General features: G+C 32.0%; 1 protein-coding gene across 1 annotated transcript; it reads right to left on the bottom strand.

Annotated features, from left to right (window-relative positions):
- Positions 1–3817: 3817 nt before the first annotated feature.
- Positions 3818–5233, bottom strand: LOC112724005 (tetrahydroanabasine acetyltransferase-like). The gene has a single exon (XM_025775321.1). The coding sequence runs from the start codon at positions 5231–5233 to the stop codon at positions 3818–3820; it is 1416 nt and encodes a 471-aa protein (XP_025631106.1).
- Positions 5234–17024: the final 11791 nt, after the last annotated feature.

Raw genomic sequence — 17024 nt, 5'->3', positions numbered from 1 at the left:
TACAATCAATCATCGTAGAAAAAACAAAATTCAAAGGCTATAAATTAGAGAAGGGCTATAAAGCAAGTGATGCTTTGATTAAGTGATTATATATGTCGCCTCTTAATATGTTGTATTCGAGTTCAAATTTTAGCGGTGGTCAAATAATAAATAAAACCCTTAAAATATGTATGAGTATGTGATGTCTAGGACTAGGATTGAAGGCTTTTTAATTCATAAAAAAAAGGGCTATAAATTAATACAAGACTATATTATTGAACATCCCAAAAATCCTAAATTGTTACTAATGATTTCTTTTTCATCGATAAATACCTATGGTTCAGAATGATGCACACATTTTTTTTTTTTTTTGGAAAAATAATGAATTCCACAAAAACTGAACAATCTTTTAAGCCCATGTAAATTATAAAAGTCATGTTTTGCTTAATAACGTCTGTCCATGCACGTAGCTCTGATAGATATATTCTAAAAGTAAATTATTTTTTCTATCTACGAAAATTTAAATTATTGATAAATTTATCTATAAAAAAAATTAAATTTATAGTAATGATAAAACTTGAGAAAGAGGATTAAATCAAGTTGAGTTAAAAAAAAAAGTTCTTTTAATAATTTTCGTGAAAGCAAAGATTAACAGAACAAAATAGAAAAAAAGAGAATCAGGCAAGCATGCATCTTGGTTCGATTTTCTTGTATCATAAAACCTAAATTCAATCTCCACCACAATCATGTTGGAATTACTATTATAATCAAATTGATTACGTATACCAATACCAATGAATTACAACCTAATTCATCTGGTATCTCTACCCAAGTCTAATCACTACTAAGTGCTGTCCCAATTTGGCAAAGGAAAACCCACTAGTTCAACAGCTATCAAGTGCTATCGCAACTTAGCCAGGAAAACTAATCCTAGTTCATCAATAACTAAATACATCGAAAATTTTTTTTGGCTTTTCAATGTATCTCTCTTGCCTTTTTTCTCTCGTGACTTTTTATTTTTCTCCTCACCATAATCTGTCTTTTTTCTCAATACAGAAAGATTAACATCAGATAGCCATAACAAAAAAAAAAAAAAATCTAAAATAGAGCTCAAGAAGAAGGAAAATAATTTTGCATGTATAAGATGATGCTCTGAATTTTTCACTCTATATATTTTTCTTATCTTCAAATGTTGTTGAGAGTTCAGCTTTATAATATAGAGCTTGTTCTTCAAATTTCATCACCGCCTCTTCAATTTTCTTGTTAATTTTGCCTGTTGTAGCTGTTTATCTTAGCATGTAATACTTTTTCATTTAATTTTGCTCCACTACCTCTACTGTCTTTGCAGCTACTCCACTATTTATGTTATTTTTGCATGTTGTTTTTACTCTACCAATTTCTGAATTTTGATCCTCTACTGTCCTTAGTGTAGTGTGATTGCCCTTGTTGTCTTTCATTCTCCATAAATGATGCCAAATGTCAAATTTGCTTTTTTTTTTTCCTTTCTCTTAGTAAATGCAAAACCTTCTTTCTTTATGTTTTGGTTCTAATTTGTCTTCATAAGCATTAGACTGATGCTTTAATTTGTGTATTATGGAAGTTTGCTGAAGCAACATGAGTTAGGTTGAGAGATGAAATATTGGGCTTGCACTACTAACACACACATTAAACTACATTTGGACTTTTAACCTCATAAATATTTGTCATATATATATATATATATATATATATATATATAATCACTTCTAACTCAACAAAAACTTATATTATACATATAAAAGATGAGTTCTGATTGACAAAACTATCCAAACACTAAAAAATTATCCAAAATTCTCAAACTATCTTTTTAACCTAACTTAATCCCAAACTTTGACCCAAATTTTGAAAGTCTATTTGATTATACTCTAACCCACAATTACTTATGTTTGTAGAAAAAAATTATGGAGATTGAGCAACGTAATGAATTCTCTAGAGTGTTGTCTCAAAATAATTTGGTTGTTCAAGCTCTCAAAAAAGAGCACTCAGATAGAGTGCGTGACGTGAGTTTTAAACCGATTTATAGTCAACTCTTTGGTCCAAATTCACAATAACCAGGAGATGGAGCTCAAACAAAAGAGACCCAAAAGGTGCTGTTTGAACTACAAGAATAGGTGGTGACAAAAAAATTGAAAAGGAAGGTAGTGGAGAATGAAGTGATGGCAACAAAAAAGATAAAGAGGCAGGCAATGGAGAGTGCTTTATGATATCCAATTCAATGACAAGGTGGGGGGAATCTGACATCGCTATAGGGATAAATTTCTTAGAGGGACAAAACAAAAAATAGATGTTAGAATTGAATGTTATTTTATGTCAAGTATACATTTTTTTAAGTTACTTGACTATTCAACACTTAATTAGACATATACTTTATCTATATTTAAAAATATAAATATATTAATTTATTTCGCATTTATATTTTCATGAATTTTTGTTATCAATTAAGATTCTTAGAGAAAAAAATTTTAATATTAAAAAATAAACTCCAAAAAGTAATGAAAAAATACCTAGAATATTTAAAAGAAACAGTGGTGGTTTGTGCTTCAGAATACAATATTTTTACGACAGTTTTGAATTGAATCTAGCAACAGTACTAAACGGTCAAAAATAAATTTAAAAGTTGTGTGGTTTCAAATAGCGGCAGTTCGCCACAAAAAATCTAAAAAAAAAAAAAGATTATAGATAGCTTTATAAGCATTGCAAAAATGGCATTGAATTCATGGATTCGCATCTTGCGACAATTTAAAAACCACCGCAAAACAAATTGACGGAATATGCTAATATACCGACAGTTATTTCAACGGTTGTTATTTTCCGCTGATAATTTAGTTTGCGACAAATTAAAACTACTACAATTTTTTAAAATTAGCCGCTGCTATTTTCCGTACGGCACGTGTTGTAGCAATCCTAGACCACCCGTAGAGAGAAGTAGAAACAAGCCGAGAGCCAAATATATACATGGATCAATTAACCACACAGAAAGTTATAAAGAAAAAAAAAGAAAGTTGAAATAATTAATTAAAATACACCAAATAAAATAAATTATTCGTCAACCTTGAAAAAGGTCGTGGAAACAACAAATAAATATTAAAATAAGTCTTGAAATCTTATTTTATTAGGCATCAAATAAACTAGAAGACTTACACGGTAAGCTTGAAACAACGGGAGTTAAAAATATGAAAAAGATTCATGGATTAGATCATTTAACACTAAGCGATAATTAATAAAACCCATGATGAAAATCATATCCCTATTTTTATTCAATAACAAAACTCAACTATATATAAACCCTAACAAGAAACACATGTGTAACTTATTTAATCATGATTTACCTACATTTTAACTAATAATAAAAATTTACGTGTATTTATTTTTATGTGAAAATAATAATTACAAATTATTAAATGATACTTTGATAAAATATATCAAATTATTTAATAATTTTTAACTATTATCTTCACATAAAAATGAGGAAGTATAAGGAATCAATACATATTTCATAGTGTATATAATGAGAGTTAATTTTAAATTAAAATTAAAGTATCATATGTTTATTTAAAGCGATTCAATAGAATATTAGATGTTTATTATCTCTGGTATTCGGATGGTTATTTTGGATAGTATGAGTGTATTGTATTTGATAAATTAGTAATATTTTATTTTGGATGTTCGAACATGTACGATAGCGAATAATTACTTCTTCTTATTGGGCCAAAAAATCAACCCATTATACACATTGTATACTTATTCTATTGGCTCCCTAGCGAGATTCCATCAAAATATCAGTATGTGAATAATCACCTTAACTAATAGTAATTGCAAGTGCTTTCATCTCCTCCCTAAACTTGGGCATGGCATCAATGGGGAGTGAGACATAGATCTTAACACCTCCACTCATTGAAGTATCCATGTCACAAGGAGGAAAGAAGATGCAAATACTCACTTCCCCAAACATGTTACATGGGGCAGGTATCACATTCACAGGCTCCTTCCACCCAAAATCCATGTTTCTCAAGAATCCCAAATGCTTCCACTCAGCCAAAGCCATGCATGAACCATTCCCATCAAAATCAAACTCCTCAACTCTTGTCTCCAATGTATCAATTGAATTCTTAATGAATTCTTTTGTGAAAGCAACCTTCTTGAACTCTCTAATAACCTTCACCACTTGTGAGAGTGGTCTTTCGTTGACTTCTTTGACCGGCATCACAACATCTGCATCCACAATGGTATTACCATAATACCCTTCAGGCAAAGGAGGATCTATGTGCCTTCTTATACCTACCGCAAATTTCAGCATAGTTTTACCATCATAGTTCAATTTCAATGCCCTAGTTCTTGCCCTCCAAACATAAGCAGCAAGAGACTCAAAATTTGTAAAGCTTAATTCTTCATTTGTAATTGGAACATTGTTATCAACAATTTCCTTTGCCAAATTCAACTTGAGTCTCTTTATGCTCTCACTACCCACCTTAAAACATTCATGAACTAGGGTTTTGGAAGGTAGATATGGCGAACCGGCGGCCGAAGCTCCATCCATGGGACTTAGCAATGGAGTTTTGGTTATTGACCCATTTAGCCTCTCCCTTTCCCACACAGGCTTCACCGAAGGCTCGCTTTTTCCGGTGGCGAATTCGGCTATGGCTTGAAAGATCTTGATGGAACCAACCCCATCAGCAATGGTGTGTGGTTCCCCTAACCCTAATGTGAACCCTCCACATTGAAATTTAGTCACCTTCACCACCATAGGGTATATTAGTTGGTTACCATTTTCATCTTGATGAAAAGGTGGATCATACACAAAATTTTTGGCAATTCCAATGTCACTCAAATCAAGATAATTGAGTGAAGAAAGGTCACAATTTGCAATTGCTTCTACAAATGGAACACCATCTTCATTGCAATTGATTGTTACCTTCCCATTGTTGTTGCTATGATGCTTCACTAGCTTGCCAGCAAGAGGGTAGTAATAAACCAAAGCCTTTGATAGTGCTTCTTTGATCACAATTGCAGGGTCATTTTTGGAATAATAAATTTTCTTTGTGGTGTTGTTGTTTTGTGATTGGTATACACGAATGACTTGACTTAGGGGAAGGAATTCAGGCCTATTATCAATTGTGGATAGAGAAAGTGTAGTGGAAGGAGTAGGTTTCGATGGTTTCACATATTCAACATCTTTGTTTTCGATTTTGAAGGATGCAATTTGATGATGTGCCATTGGAAAATTAAAGTAGTGTTCTTATTAGTGAGATTTTGAAATGTGAATATGGCTAATAATATTATTGTTTATGTGGTGATCATGCTACTTCAATTCATGTCTATTTATATGCATATAATTCACCTAATTACTTACATGTTTGGACATAGTGAGTGATTGTTAGGTGAAGATGATAATGTTTGGGAGGAAATTCTATATATATAGCATAATGACAATGTTTATTGCTTCATATAATCAACCTATATGATAGGACCATGTATATGTTAATGGAAAGAAGTAATTAGGTAGAGATAGATGTCACATCAACAGCATAATCTATGTTGTGAGCATAACATATTCATCTTTGTGATAGAAGCAAAAATGATTAATTGTTATTATTTATTAATGAAAATGATTTAATTTTACGAATAACTATGTTATTTCCACGTAAAAACACACACACACACACGCATACAACATGCCAGCGACATTATTTATATACTTTAAAATTATTATTATTGAGTGCTAAATATAATTTAGATTAAAAAAATACAAAAAATTAATTGAATAAACAATTTAGTCGAATAATACTAGAATTGATATTATTAGGGGGTGGAAGAAAAATCCAACCAAATCTATATTAGATATTCGTAGAAAAAATAATATTACATAACTAATAAAATTTATTATTTTTAGTCAATATTTGACTATTTTTAAAAATTAAAGACTAAATTTTAAACTCTAAATTGTAATAGTATAAAATTAAGATGTTAATCCAAAATATTAACTAATATTAATAAAAAAATTAATTCCCTAATATTTTTTTCTGTAGAAATTATCAGCTATATAGATTAAAATAGAAACTCACATTCAATAAATCTCTACTATCAAATTTAAACCACAGTATTATCCTTAATTTTGTATATATAAAAATCTAAAGTTAAAATCTAATTATTCCATATATACTACATGAAAAATTTTATCTATTTAAAATAACTTGATTGACAAATTAAAAATAGATTTTTATGTTATTTTTTATTTACTTTCATAGTTTTTATTTAAATTAATAAACTGTAAATTTTATTTTTTTAAATTGAAATATAATTTTTGTCATATTCTATAGAGATTTATACTAAAATAAAAATAACTTTTAATGACAAATTTTTAGTGATAATAATATATTAATTACTATATGTCTTATTTAAGTTATATTTGTCATTATTATTATATATATGTTGTAAGCTTATAATGACGATTATATTTTTTTGTCTATTAAAAAAGTTATTTTTACCTCAATTATGTAATTGTCATCAAAATTTTTTAATAACAAATATAAGATGACTTATATTTAATTGTCAATAAATATATTCATGACTTTTTTTTAATTATTTCTAAAAGCAAATTAAATGCCACTATTTTTTTTAATAGCGCTATATCTCTTTGTCATAATATGGACTGAGATAAAGGTGTTAAGTAGAGTTAGTTTCATATTTAATTTTGTTGATCTGGATTTCTGCTGCTGTTTTTAGGGGTGTTCAAAATCGATTCAGATCGAATTAAACCGACCAACCGAACTGAAAAAATAAAAAATCGAATAAACCAAAAATCGAAAAAACATATTTTGCAGTTTTTTTACGGTTCGGTTCGGTTTTTGGTTCTGACCATGAAAATTCCAACCGAACCGAACCGAACTGGTGGGTAAAAAACCCTAAAAAAACCAACCCCACCCACCCCCAATTCCATTGAGCGCGACCTCTATCCCCTAGTCCTAACCCCACGCCTCCCACCCCCAATCGAAATTTCCAAACCTAGCACTCTCCTCTCACAGCCGCGCTTTCTGCAGTCTTCATCGATGCGCCCAGCCACCGACGTTCTCTCTGCAGTCGCGCTCTCCTCTCACGGCGCCCAGCCACCCACGTTCTTTGCAGTCACGCTCTCCTCTCACGGCGGCGAACCCACGTTGTTGCAGCACCTCCCATCACCGGCGAGAGACCATTCCTCCCACCACCTCGCAACAAAGCCTTCCTCCCAACGCCGCCAAACCACTTCGCAGATAGAGCACCACGAAACCCTAGCCACAACCAGCGCCACCCTCGCACCCAGCAGTAGCAGAGCACCACCCTCGCCACCCACAACACAGCACCTTCCAGTTTCCCACCCAGCCACCGATTCAAGTTAGATATGGAGCCCGAGCCACCGAGTCAGGCATGTAATTTGACTAATTTCTGACTTGCTGACTTGCTGATTCATTGTTGTTTGTTGATTCATTGTTGCTGACTTACTGTTTGTTGATTCATTGTTTACCAATTGTTGTTTATTGATTCATTGTTGCTGTTTATTGATTTATTGCTGACTTAGTATTGTTGCTGGTTATTGATTCATTGTTCGGTTTATTGATCTCAGTACGGTAAAAGATAAATTTGAATAATGAGAAAATGGAAGCATGTTTGAAGTATTAGATTACCTCCGTCACTGAATCTAATGATTTAGTATATGTCATGAGAAACTGGATATTGTTGAAACCAGGAACGTTCTTCCCAGCAGCGTCGAGCCACCGACCCCAGTTCCCACCGAGCCACCCAACACAGCACCAGCCAGCAGCCTTCTTCCCGCCAATTCAACTGAGATATGGAGTCCGAGCCTCCGAGTCAGGTATGTAATTAAGTAATTCAACTAATTTATGTTCAATAAATCAATAATCATTGATGGATTGCTGCTGGTTGTTGACTTGTTTATTTCATTGTTGCTGCCTTGCTAATTGTTCTGTTGAATTACTGAAACTACTTCTGTTTTATTTTATTTTGGTGTTCTGTTGAATTACTAAATTACTTTTGATTTTTAAAGTGATTTAGTATGATTTATCAAGTGTTGGAGATTCTGGATGTTGATAGGGTTAGATTGAAATCAGTATGGTAAGATAAATTTAAATAATGAAAAAATGGGAGCAGATTTGAAGTATTAGATTACCTCTGTATCATGAGAAACATGACATTGTATTATTGTTGAATTACTTTATTGTTGGTATTATTGCTGGTTAGTTAATGATTTTGTAAATTGCTTGATTTGTAAACAGGATCTTGATTTTGTAAATTGCTTGATTTTGTAAACAGGATCTTGATTTTGTAAATTGCTTGTAAATTGATTTTGTTGTTTAATGTATTTGTTTATGCAGTTTGATGTCAGTTCAAGTGAGAATATGGGTGACCGGATTGCCGATTTCAATAGTGTATTTGTGTTTGTCGATTTTAATGTATAAGACTTTGTGAAATAGTATGGTAGTATTTTTTTAAAATTGATTGAAAACTAAACAAACTAAACCAAATCAAAATGATTTTAATTGGTTTGATTTGGTTCGAATAGTTTCAACAAAAAATCGAACCAAACCGAACTGCAGTTTAATTAGACGATCAAATCGAATGACATTTTTCTAAAAATCCGAAACAAACCGCACCACGAATACTCCTAGCTGCTGTTTTAGCTTTGAGGCACTTTTGCTCCACATGATTATTGTTTTACAACGTCATTAACACATTTTGCAACCCGTAACTCTGGCATACACCATTATTTTGCAAATGGTCAAAAGATTATACAAACAAAACTAATTTTAAATTGGAAATTAACTCAATGGCTCCTTAACCAAGGTGGAATTTGTCATGTGCAGTTAGCAGCTTCTTGATACTCATTAGTTACGTTGCATCTCCAATATCATTTTGGCAATTATATATGCATGCTAGTATGACTATTTCACAGTCATTATAGTATTTTAAAATTTTTTGTTGAAAATAAAATAATATTTTTTAAATTAAAAAATAAAAATATTATCAAAATAAAAAAAGTATAATTTAAATTTGAATAACACTTATATAATTATCATAGTTACACTACAAGGGAACCGGGTGTTACCTGCGGTAAAATACCAGCCCTTTTTCCAGAGCGCTGCTGTTCGAGTGAGCTGCTGCAGTTCTTCATGCGTTTTGATAGTCCACCTCCAATAAATCTAAAATGGTTGCCCTCTTTGTCCCAACTGCATCTAATAACAAGGTGGGAGAAGGGGGTTGTTTCATTAAAGAACCACAACCAATACATTAAGGCGCCAATAACCTTCCCTCTTTTTGGCGCGAACCCTAGCAGAGCATAGCGCCAATCGCGGGTCTCCTTCCATCACCGTCGTGACGTCGTCGGCAGACTTCCCCCTTGCCCTTGCTCTGTTGTGCGCCGATCGCCCCCTCTCCCCTCTCTCAGGTTCGTTCTTGTCCCCTTCCCCAATTTAATTTGAGTAGCTGTTCATAAATTAATTTCAACATCAATTTCATCTCTGTGCCATGTGAACTTTTGGTGTCAAAAGCATGTGAAGAACGATCCTCTCCCTCGTATGTTCCAATTTTCTCTCCCAATTTAGTGAGCAGATTTGATTTTCTTTTCCCAATTTCTAAACCCCTGAGTTTTGATACGTTTGTGCTTAGTAAAATTTCATATTGGAATCCAGTTTTGCACTTTCAATTTGGATTAAACTAATGTACTTTCTGTGGGACTGTGTGGTTGACTAAATTAAGTAGAATCCACTTTTAGTAAGCAAGAATATCTGCCATTTTTGTGTTTCTGTGTTCCAAGTTTGCTCCTCTATTCAAAGTATGAACCTTCCGAAAATAGCTCTGTTTTCATAAATTTGTGCATAGAGCAACCCTTCTGAAATAGAAACCTAATTATTATGATGTTTGTTAGAAAGACCGAGTTGAATTGACTAAGTTAAAAATCACATAAGTTTTCGATTGGATTGAATTTTACCAATTTAAAGTGATGGAATAATGTAGTGTAAGAGACACACTTCCTTGTGACTAGGGCAAAATAATTCAGCATGCTCTGTTTTGCTTAATTAATCAATGATAGGGATATATTAAAATGAAGGATATCACAACTACTGTCTAAAATTATAGTAACTGAAAGAAAGAAATAGAACATGATAAAAATAAATCATTGGGAGATGGATCACAATTATAATAAACTGGATAGTAGCAATAAGGAGCAGATGGTGGAGCAGAAGGAGTAGTAGTGTAATAGCAAACATAGTTTAATAGCTTAGCATTTTTGTTCCAATCTGGAGATTACAAGAAACCTATGGTTGGAGTTGTTTTTTGGCGACAGTGGAAGTAAGGTGTGAATCACAGGTTCTGATTTCACCAATGACACAAACTTTGTGTATAAGAGTTCTACTTTGTCAACCTCTTCACTGATAAACAACGAGAAGGCATCATCAACAATTGCCTGAGCCTCCTATATCCATGATGCAGCTCGCGCTATTGGAGTAAGTAATGTGTTCAGAATCGGGAAGTAGTTTCTCCTATGTTTTAGTTTTTAAAATTTTATTGGAAGTCTGTGCGGTTAGCGACTAGCTAATAAATGCTCTTAATTGCTTATCTATGTGTGTAGAAAAGAATTGAGGCTATTGAGCAAGGCGATGAATCTTCTAGACTGTTATCCCAGAATGATTCGCTTGCTCAAGCTCTCGGAAAAGAGCGCCTGGGTAGGGTGCGTGGAATGGGGTTGGGGCCGACTTCTAGTCAAGTCTTTGGTATGAATTCCCATTAGCCGAGCAATGGTTTTGAAAGGGAGGAGACCCAAAGGGTGCTGCTTGAACTGCAAGCAGAGTTGGCAGCAGAGAAATTGAAAAAGAAGGCAGTGGAGGATGAAGTAGCAGCGGAGAAGACCAAAAGATAGGCAGTGGAGGATGAAGTAGCAGCCGAGAAGACCAAAAGACAGGCAGTGGAGGATGAAGTAGCAGCTGGGAAGGTCAGGATGCAGGCAATGGAGAATGCTTTGATATGTCTACTTCAAGGGTAAGGTAGGAAGCTGCCATCAGACGTCGCCACATGGATGAGTGCGTTGGAGGGACAGAATAGAAAGTAGTTCTTAGGATTGTGGAACCTTTTCTTCTTTCAGATATACACTTTTATTTTGTTGATTATGCAACTCTTAGTAAGGAGTACACTTTGTTGATATTCGGATAATTATATTAATTAAATTAATGGTTTTGCTATTGTCGTTGACCCTGTAATTTATTTTTCGGGATTTTAAATAATTTAACTTACTAATATTAAGAACGATTTAAAAAAAATGAAAAAAATGTACATTGAAATAAAAAACAGTGTGGATTGCCGGTGTACAAAACAGTATTTTTGCGGCCATTTAATCGAAAAATAGTGGCAGTTGCGAACTAGCCGTTAGAAATTAAAAAATTCAGGTTAGGAGATAGCGGCGGTTTAAAACCGCCGCCAGTTACATTTCAAAAAACATTGGCCGTTAAACCGCGACGTTTTCAAACCGCCGGTAAATGCATTAGTCTTTAAACCGTGGCCATTAAACAGCGGCGATTCCAAACCGCCAAACATTTCGTGTCGATCACAGATTTTCAGATCGCGGCGGTTTTAAACCGCCGCTAAACATTGCGACGCTAATCTTGGGTTTTGCGGCGGTTGTGCCCGCAGTTTCTAGAACCGCCGCAAAATCATATAACCACCCCCTAATAGGCGACGCTTAACGAACCGCTGGAATTTCGTTTCGCGGCGATTTGAAACTGCCGCAAATCACTCCAGGAACCGCCGCTATTTTCCGTTTCCTTTGTAGTGTTACCAAAACATCTTTATATTAGAAATATATGTGTTTGTATGTGTGTATAAAGTCTCTAGTATTTATAGTTGTGGTGGCCATATTGATTATATAAATATATTATTAAAATTAAAATTACACAATTTTTTACTTTTAAAATTAAAAAACATTATTAAATAGTAAAATTAACGTTACTTTAATTTTAACAATACTTTTTAAAGTACCGCATAACCACTATAATATAGACATCATAGACTCCATCAAATATATAATCTATAAAACTAAATTGCATCACTTGTACATGACCAGTTAGTATCCAACTATTTTTTTTTTATTTTATTGAAAAATTAATATGTATAATGTTTTAAAAGTTACTAATTTGTTAATTTTATTATTTTTGAGTCTAATCTGATCTATAACACAAAATTTATCAATAACCAATTTAAATTTTACTATTTAATTTTTTTTAAATCAATATTAGTAAAAGTCTCGAATAGAACAAAAATGACTACAATATAATGACTATTATATATCTTATTATCTTTACAAAAGTGTATTATCTTTTATTGTAGATACTATCGAAATAATAGACTATATTATTAAATGTAATATATAATTAAAAATAATAATTCATTGCATTGTAATTTTTTTTAATTTTCAAAATTACTATTGAAATCGTTTTTAAATTAAATCATTTATCTTAAAAATTTAAACTAGCTAGCAAATAAAAGTATTCTAATTCTTATATCTTATCTATGTCTCGTGTCAAAGTCTCTTTTTAGATTTATGTAAATTTTTTATAGGTTTTTTTTTTTTTTTTATCTTATGCTTAACTTTTTTTCTTTTTTAATAACAAGTACTAAACTCTATATTTAGTAGATTATTATTGAAGTTTTAATATTATGTTATAAAATAATATTATCTAAATATTCAAGTCGATAAATATATAGAGATACATCTTATTGAAATAAAAGAAATTGATCGAATGTTACATTGTGACATTTTAACCCAAAATCCAAACAAACCCATAAAGATGAAATAAATTTGGTTAATATAATTAATTAAGAAATTGGTGGTCAGTTACGTTGCTGACACATGTTTCTTAATTTGATGTTTTAAAATTTGGGATATATTATGTATATATAATTATATATATTTGGTTTGCTATTTACTTGTACGGTTGCAGTTGTACCCGTTAGTTCGTGACACGCCATATTTAAGGGGGCACGGCAACCGGGCAAAGTCGTCTATCCAATAGGGTTTCAGTCGTCAACCTGGTTTGTTAAATAAATGGTAAAAACTCAGGTGAAGGCGACTTCACGTGAAGTTGATACCTGAGAGTCGTTAGATGAAAATTTAGTTAGATCAGTTAAATCATTTAACGGCTCTCAGGTATCAACTTCATGTGAAGTCGACTGCACCTGAGTTTCCACCTAAATAAATTGAAGGCGTTAAAAGTTAATATTAGATTTAATTATTTTATTAATTTCTATAATTTTACTAAATTTATAATTAAATTTTTATATATTTTTTTAGTTAAATTTTTTTATGTTAAAAATATTAAAATTAATAAAATATTTTTTTAAATATATAATTAAAAATATAATTAAATTTTTAATTGTGAATATTTTTAATTTATAAAAAAATATTCTATTAATTCTAATATATTTTACACTAATAAAGATCTAATCATAAAATTAAAAATAATATAAAAACTAATTAAAAAATATAAAAAATTTAATTACATATTTAATAAAATTATACGACTAATAAAATAAGATTTAATTACTCTGTTGATCTCTATAATTTCGTGAAACTTTCAATTAAGTCCTTATTTTTTTTCTTTTTAATTGGATTTTTGTACTAATTTTTTTTAATTAAGTCCCTCTTAGTAGTAATCAGCTTAATTTTATAGGGACCCAACTAAAAAAAATTAGGATATGAACCTAAATAAAAGGAAAAAAATGTAAAGATCCAATTAAAAAAAAATTAGTGTAAGAATTCAATTAAAAGAAAAAAAAAATATAGAAACCTAATTAAAAATTTTGTGAAATTATAGAGACCAACTGAATAATTAAACCAATAAAATAATTAAACTATAAAACTATAATTTTGAAGTTAATTATTAGGTAACTTTAGGTTATATGAACAAGCGAATTGGTTTTTGACATTGAGAGGGTTGACTTTAATTTGGACCTTATGGATCCGAGCTGTTACCTTGTGTCCGCTCCTAAGTAATAGATTTAATTTGAATATGAGATCCCGGCTGCAGAATAAAAACCAATTTAAATTGGTGGAGTACTCAGTTTATTTATTTGCTTCAATAAGTCTAAAATATTTGAATTTTGTTTTGTATATACAATAATTTATTAGTCAATTTTTTTAAATTTAATGATTTTAACTAAATGAATTTTTTACAATTATTTTTACATGAATTGCAAAATAAAATTTAAACAAATAAAAAAAATTATCTAGAGATTAATTTTTTCCAATTATATATATATATATATATATATATATATATATATATATATATATATAAAATTTTTAAATATTCCAAAAAAAAGTTAGACTAAATGCATGAGCTATTAAGAGATATAAATGGTGTCATTTATTTGATCCTAAGTCTGCATAGATATTGCACAAGAAAAAGAAAATATCAACACATCTATTCAATGTAAAAAAATTATAATGTAGTCTAATTAAAAATGTGAAAATATAACCAAAAAAAAAAAAAAGAAAAGAAAAAGAAAACAGCATTACCCAAATGAACACGAAAGGCACATGTCCTCCTAATCTGATATAAATAGAGAAAGTTCACATTCTGTTGTTATTATAGTTGAAATGGGATATTAGTTGCATTGTCATTGTCCTTTGTCTTAACTCATTATTTCTCCTTAGTCCACGTAATTTGCTTGGGCTCATTAATTAACTGCAACCTGCAACCGTTGTATGCCAAATTTTTATCCCATTAATAATTCAAAGTTTAGGGGGATGACGATTAGTCGAATACTTTCTTCCAATCTTTAGTTAATTATCTAGGTTATGTTAAAGAGATTATGAAAGATTACGTGAAAATTAATTTAATCTTTAAAAGATCAGAAAAGCTCTACATTTACGTAAAAAATACATGGATGTTATCCAAGTAACTTTCTCTACACGCGCGTTTCCTCATCCTACAGTCGTTTATACACGCGCTTCATATAACGTATATAACGTAAATCTTTTCTTCGTGATAAACTTTTCTGAACGTAAACCTTTCTCAACGTAAACCTTGTTCTCTTGTCGCGTTTTCGTTCTTCTTCTTTTTCTCTGTTCGCGTTCTTCTTCTTCTTCAACCTAATAAAATTTCTTGTTCTCTGCATTATGGATCTGGATTGACTTTGACGTAATTAGCTTCGTCGTTCTTCTTCTTCTTCTTTGTTTTTTCTTTGATTTGGAGTTTTGAATTGAAACAATGAATGAATCAACTTCAAATCAGTTGAATGAGTGCGATTATTCTTCGGAAACGCATCAATTTGATGAGGTTTGGATTATTGAATTTTGAATCGAATTCAATAGAATGCAATTGCTAATTTTATTTGAATTGAATTGAATGGACAGAGGTGATCTGAATCTGAATTGAATTGAATTGATACTATCTAAATTGTAGACAGAGTTGTTTTGAATTTGGTTTTGTATAATGGATTATCTTTCATTTACTGTTAGTAACATTTCGGTTCGGTAAGTATTATAGAATTATTTCACCGTTAATGACGTTTTCGGTTCACTGGACAGACCAGCTGTGTTGTGAATGAAAGATTTGTCCTAAAAGTGGGGATGATTTTTGAGACACTAGAAGAAGCTGCAAAGTTCTATAAACGTTATTTCAAACTTGCCGGTTTTTCTACCAAAATAAGGAACACGACTCGGGATGGAGACAAAATTAAGAATCAACTAATTGTATGCACCAGAGAGGGGAGGTGAAAATCCAAGATATCTCCAACTCTGAAAACAAAACCCTCAGCTGGGTTAAACTGTCCAGCCAGGATTTATGTACACATAATGAAGGACGTCGGTATTTGGACAATTTCCAAAGTTGTTCTGAATCACTCACATCCTTGCTGTCCAGAACGGGCAGAGATGCTCAAACAACACAGGGAGCTTAGCATGTTTGTGCGTCGCACCATTGAAACCCACAAGGAAGCTGGAATCAGACCGAGCAAAACTTACCAATCATTTGTAGCAGCAGCTGGCAGCAACCGTGAACTAGGTTTTATAGAAAAAGACATGAGGAATTACATCACAAGGGAAGTACGGAATATTTTTTAAGAAGACGATGCCAAAGAATTTGGGAAGTACCTACTAAGAATGAAAGAGAAGAATCAAATATTCTTCTTCGAGCTCAACCTTGAAGACGATCACTGCATTAAACATGCATTTTGGGCCGATGCAAGAAGCAGATATGCATTTGAGTATTTCGGAGACGTGGTTTCATTTGACATCACCTATAATACAAACAGGTATTTCGTTCAGTGACATATATTTTTCATGTTCTTTGAATGTATATTTTTCGGTTCACCAAGTCTGGGTGCGCTTATTTATGCAGGTACAATTTGGTTTTAGGTTCTTTTGTTGGCATGAATCACCACGGCCAGTCGACACTTCTTGGATGTGCACTGATGAAAAATAAGGACATTCAATCTTTCAAATGGCTATTTGAGTGTTTGCTACGTTGCATGGGAGGGAAGGCACCAAAAGGCATTCTTACCGATCAATGCACATCGATTCAAAGGGCAATTGAGCTATGCATGCCAACAACAATTCACCGCTGGTGTATCTGGCACATCATGAAAAAGATCCCAAATAAACTAAACGGCTACAAGGGACACATCGATATTGAACAAGAGATGAGCCATGTTATTTGGAACTCGTACACAAAAGATGCATTTGACAGAAACTAGAATGATTTCCTCACAAAGTATGGCCTCGGAGGCAACAAGTGGCTTTCAGGTAATCGAGGTTTCAATTCAAATTATTTTCATGCTCATTATCTTTTTTTCCCAAAGCATGAACTGTTTTCGGTTCACCACACCTTATGGGTTTGGTTTGTTTTGCAGAGCTGTACAATGATCGGCATATATGGATTCCAGTTTATTTGGATCACCACTTCTGGGCCAGAATGAGAAGTACACAAAGGAGCGAGAGCATGCATTCATTTTTCAACAAG

Source organism: Arachis hypogaea, chromosome 11 (genome assembly GCF_003086295.3).
Source record: "Arachis hypogaea cultivar Tifrunner chromosome 11, arahy.Tifrunner.gnm2.J5K5, whole genome shotgun sequence".
NCBI lineage: Eukaryota > Viridiplantae > Streptophyta > Magnoliopsida > Fabales > Fabaceae > Arachis > Arachis hypogaea.
The sequence above is the reverse complement of the archived record's forward strand: the minus strand, read 5'-3'. Positions and strand labels throughout refer to the sequence as shown.

What these genes read in the sequence shown, in the direction of transcription:
- LOC112724005 (XM_025775321.1), bottom strand. Translation starts at nt 5,233, where the DNA reads ATGGCACATCATCAAATTGCATCCTTCAAAATCGAAAACAAAGATGTT.